This window comes from Styela clava, chromosome 2 (assembly GCF_964204865.1).
Source record: "Styela clava chromosome 2, kaStyClav1.hap1.2, whole genome shotgun sequence".
Lineage (NCBI taxonomy): Eukaryota > Metazoa > Chordata > Ascidiacea > Stolidobranchia > Styelidae > Styela > Styela clava.
Genome location: NC_135251.1, coordinates 16,441,424 through 16,445,787, shown reverse-complemented (window position 1 = coordinate 16,445,787; position 4,364 = coordinate 16,441,424). Strand labels below are relative to the sequence as shown.

The following is a 4,364-nucleotide window of genomic DNA, read 5'->3' as shown; positions in this document are numbered from 1 at the left end:
AACTTTCAAAAATATCATTAAAATCGACAACAACTGTCAAAGCAGGCACGAACACCATTCGTGCTACGCCTTGAAAGCAGCACACATCCGCTCGTTTTCGTCTCGTCAAGTATGTGCATTGGAGCGTGCTATCGAATACGATCTTCGGACAAAAATGCCGGAGTTGCGCATCATGTTGTTTAATGTCATTGATGCCAGAGAAGTTGATAATAGGTTAGTGAATGGCAACGCGTCATGCCCTCCTTCACCTACGTAGCAAGAAAGGTAAAAGAGAGAAAAACGGCTGCGAATACCGGAACTCTAACTTCTACTTGTTGAGCTTTCATTTTTCGCAATCGACGAAATTGACTGCTTTGAAGAAAGCTCGTTTCAATGCAATAATTACGACTTTACGTAATTCGTAACTTCCCTTCCGTAACTCAAAATAATTACGTAATTACGTAAATCCGTAAATTACGTGCAAGCCTAGGTGCCACTTTGGTATGCGATTTCACTTGCTCAACGTGATCTCAATCGCATACACTCATTCTCATCAGAATTCTCAGAATTCAGTTCATAGTCCTAACCAAGATCCCACAACCTGGGATCGCATGCCAAAGTCGATATTAATTGATGGCCACATGTTAGTATTAAATGAGTTGAACACACTATATTATTACAACCCACCATAAACATGAGAGTGAGTAATAGAAAATATAAAAATGCAACCAAAACTATGGTTTAACTAAAAACTTGAAAATAATCTTCACAGCAAAGATTTTGTATATCAGTGTCGCAGGTATTATTTAACACACAATAAAATATATGATCATAAAAACATTGTTGATCTGATCTGAGATCAATGATTTTATGACGGCACTGAAGGATCTAAGACGGATTCATTCTTTTTGCTTTTCTCTTTTGAAATGAACTCATGTAAGTACGAATACAAGGCAACATTTTTTGGATTTCTGTGGAAAGAATACACCGTAGATATCTGATCCCAAAGTGCCTTTTCTCTATTCTCAGACATGAATGTCAGAACGTTCTTCTCTGCTTCTTTTTGTGCCTGAAATAAATAAACAAATACCTTAAGATATGCAAATTATAAACATTGCAAATTTTGATAGTAAATAGTTACTGATCTGCCATGTACAGTAATCACCCGTTACTTAACGAGCCACTGACCCACTAGTTACCATGTGCTAGTTGTTCTGAATAAAATATCCATTTGTTCGGGATTCGGTTTGTTACATTGTTTCAAAATTTTGTGCAGCATTGATTTAAATTTAGCGACAAAATTTGGATCGGTTCCAGATTTGAGTTGGGAATTAACAAACAAAAAGTCTTCTCACGTTATTTATATATACTTCTAATTCATCAGAACGATGAAAAATTTTTGGATTTGAATTATGAGTCGGATTCTTATAAAAGTAAGCGAGTTTGCAACTCGAACTAGTGGATAGTGTTTCAGATCACTCGCGACCTCGAGTAATGTAATAAAGTACCTTTGCCTCCATCTCTTGGTCAAACTCTTTTTCTTCATATTGACGATAGTAATCGTAGTATTTTGCGTGATAATATGTGAGAGGATATTTACAACGAGATATTGCATAACCTATGAATCCTATGAATACGGTGATTCCCAGCACAGCCCATCCATATAATTGAGAAACGCTTCTATTATTGCGATAAGCATCTGAGTGGAACGGTATTTTCGATTGAGCTACCTAGATATATAGAAAGTGCTTAAAGGGAGGGGCTGGAATTAAAAGAAAATTTTTGTGAATGGCAAATTAGAAATTGGTTTCATGCTTTCAATCGAGAGTCGAAGTTTGAAATTTTAATCTGGGGACACCATTCTCTTAATCGTCAACTCGTCTTCTAAATGTCCCAAAATATTGAATCTGTCCACGGATCTATTCAGATATATATATATATCATTTTAATTTCTACATAATCATAATTTTGAAAGTATTACACTCCGACCATTGACAATGCAATTGATTTTAGAAATAAATTGGGAAATTGTTGACGTCTGTCTTCTAGTGATTTGGAGACTTGACCGGACAAGTTCAACGTCATAATGTATTGATAACTGATTCATTTTAGTTAGGACGTATATATATCCGAGAATATTTTTTCAGTATATCTCAGTATAACGAAAATCTATCAATGTTTTTTATGTAGATCGGTCAAGTAATTATTAGAAATTTCCACTGACCAAAACATCCTGAATATTCTCCTAAAATAATAAAATTAAATATTACCTTTGTGCAAGACTCGTATGAGGCACCGGGCCCCACGTCATATGGAAGTGGCGTCATAGAACACGCGTACGATTGGCCATCAATAAGAGCAAAACAAACCCAACTAACTGGGGCAATTAATGAACGTCCAAAGGTTTCTGCCAAAGTCCAAGTTATTTTCTCTTTGCGACTTCTTGCAGCCGGGCTTTTAGTACATATTCCTGTCCAAAGTTTCCAAAGCCTAGGAGTCGATGCCGCCATAAAGAAAAACAAAATTAAGCAAGGCACAATCATGTAGGCTAATCCATAGGCATAGTTTGTCATCGGTGTACATTGTCGCTTCGAAGCTATACTATTCGATGAAGTATTACATCCTGCTACTTCTGATGGTTCGACACATGGACAATAGTAAATAGTTCGGTTCAAAATTTCTTCTAGGGCTATTGTTACACCTGCGATTGCGGAATTCACAGCCACATCTTTGAATTCGCCAAAAGCTTTTGTAATAGCTTTGAGTCCTGTCGCAGCTGCCATTACCAGTTGGGTATCAGCTAAACACTAAACTTAACTTCGAATGGACTGAATCTGTAACACATCAGTCAAGAATTATTGATTAATTGGTTGCATTTCCTTTCGATGTATGTAACGTCCTTTGTAACAAGCAGCGTCCACATAAAATCTTGATTTTTTAAAACGCCAGTCTCAGTACAATGCATACGCTCTAATGTTTCAAAACTAAATTTTATTCACTATGCCGCTTTCCTACGACATGTTCCTTCTCCCAAGAGAAATGTTATAGAAACTGGTAGGCATAATTCAATTCAAATTCTCGGATTCAATTGCGTCATTGCTAAGTATACAAACAGTACATGAACTAAAGTCGTGACAAAAATCAAGTTTCCGGGTGATTTTGTTTATGTATGTGGTACTATGTTATTTGCATTAGACGACCTTCTAGAACTATGTGCTGTGAATTATATAAAAATCACAAAACTGAACCAAGTAGACTATATAGTTTACTTCCAACATAACGCATTTTTATATCTTATTTCCAGCATGCCAGCAAAAGTTCATTCTGGTAGCATATCATTATTTAAAAGTTTGTATGTCACGATAAAATATGTAAAAATGATTATTGACTTCATTATCGTGACTAAATAAAACCAAAGGTAACGCACATTAATTGCTTCGTGAAGTTACGTGCGCGGGATTTCCTTTAAGCGAGTTTCAAGATTGTTGTGTCAAAGTTGTGTCGTCATGATATGATATCCATTTCACATTTTCTGCTTCACTACAATATTGCAGTCATAAATAAACATATTGGTTATAGCTTGAATTTCAGAACAAGTTAAGAATATGTGACGCCATAATCGTTTCTAGTCACCTATGGGGTTGTTATAGTCCAATGAATACCCTCGCTTCTCCGTATTCACATGCCCTCTGTATTACTATCGAATAAAAACACTTAGGCTTATAGGTTTAATAAAACCATTGTCATACTCGTAGATTAGCCGCCTGTTCTCACCCATACACTGTATAGATTTCTCGTTTTTCAAAGTAAAATTAATTCAAACATTTTTTTAAGTCTCCTGCGTTATTATGCAATACTCATTTACCTCGCTTTTTCCTTGATAGTATTGACTTGAATAGTATTGAATTATTGAAGTCTCGTGTCAACTTTCTCTTTCCAGTTTTACCCGAGAAAAGGGGCATAAACCATACTTAAAAATATTTAAATAGAATAATCTTTGTTACTACTTCAGATATTCCTGGTACTCACTCGAATATGTGTTAACATATTACCCAAGTAGTGGAGTTCACACACGTAATAATAGACTTTTTCATTTTGTGATCACTTTATTAGTCTTACACATATGAATGCGTTGTAATGTGTCGATATCAGTGTTTCAAATTATCCTGACTGAGATTTCGAGCGCTTTTTTATTTTGAAATTTTTCACAATGAACTATCTATTCTGCTTCAAGCTGGTTTGGATGCACTGTGTGATGGGCAATACGAAATACCTATTGCGTTGTTTTTTCTATTATGGTCATCTAAAATAAACAAACAAGGAGCTTTTTTCCGAGTTTGTCATATAGTTTCATTTATAGCACCTTATCAGCACAAAAGAGCACA

The 4,364-nt window shown here is 35.5% G+C and overlaps 1 protein-coding gene across 1 annotated transcript; it reads right to left on the bottom strand.

Annotated features, from left to right (window-relative positions):
- Nucleotides 1-517: 517 nt before the first annotated feature.
- Nucleotides 518-3,151, bottom strand: LOC120336149 (calcium homeostasis modulator protein 6-like). The gene is made up of 3 exons (XM_039403757.2): nucleotides 2,250-3,151; nucleotides 1,488-1,709; nucleotides 518-1,048 (listed from the first exon to the last, which is right to left on the bottom strand). Exons 1-3 carry the CDS (start codon nucleotides 2,760-2,762, stop codon nucleotides 848-850), a joined length of 936 nt encoding a protein of 311 aa, XP_039259691.2. The 5' UTR covers nucleotides 2,763-3,151; the 3' UTR covers nucleotides 518-847.
- Between the last annotated feature and the right edge of the window lie 1,213 nt (nucleotides 3,152-4,364).

Excerpts from the sequence above, each read along its gene's own strand:
- LOC120336149 (XM_039403757.2), bottom strand. The coding sequence starts at position 2,762 with ATGGCAGCTGCGACAGGACTCAAAGCTATTACAAAAGCTTTTGGCGAA. Across the intron at positions 1,710-2,249 it reads CATACGAGTCTTGCACAAAG|GTAGCTCAATCGAAAATACC; the intron begins GTAATATTTAAT and ends CTATATATCTAG. Across the intron at positions 1,049-1,487 it reads ACCAAGAGATGGAGGCAAAG|GCACAAAAAGAAGCAGAGAA; the intron begins GTACTTTATTAC and ends TATTTATTTCAG.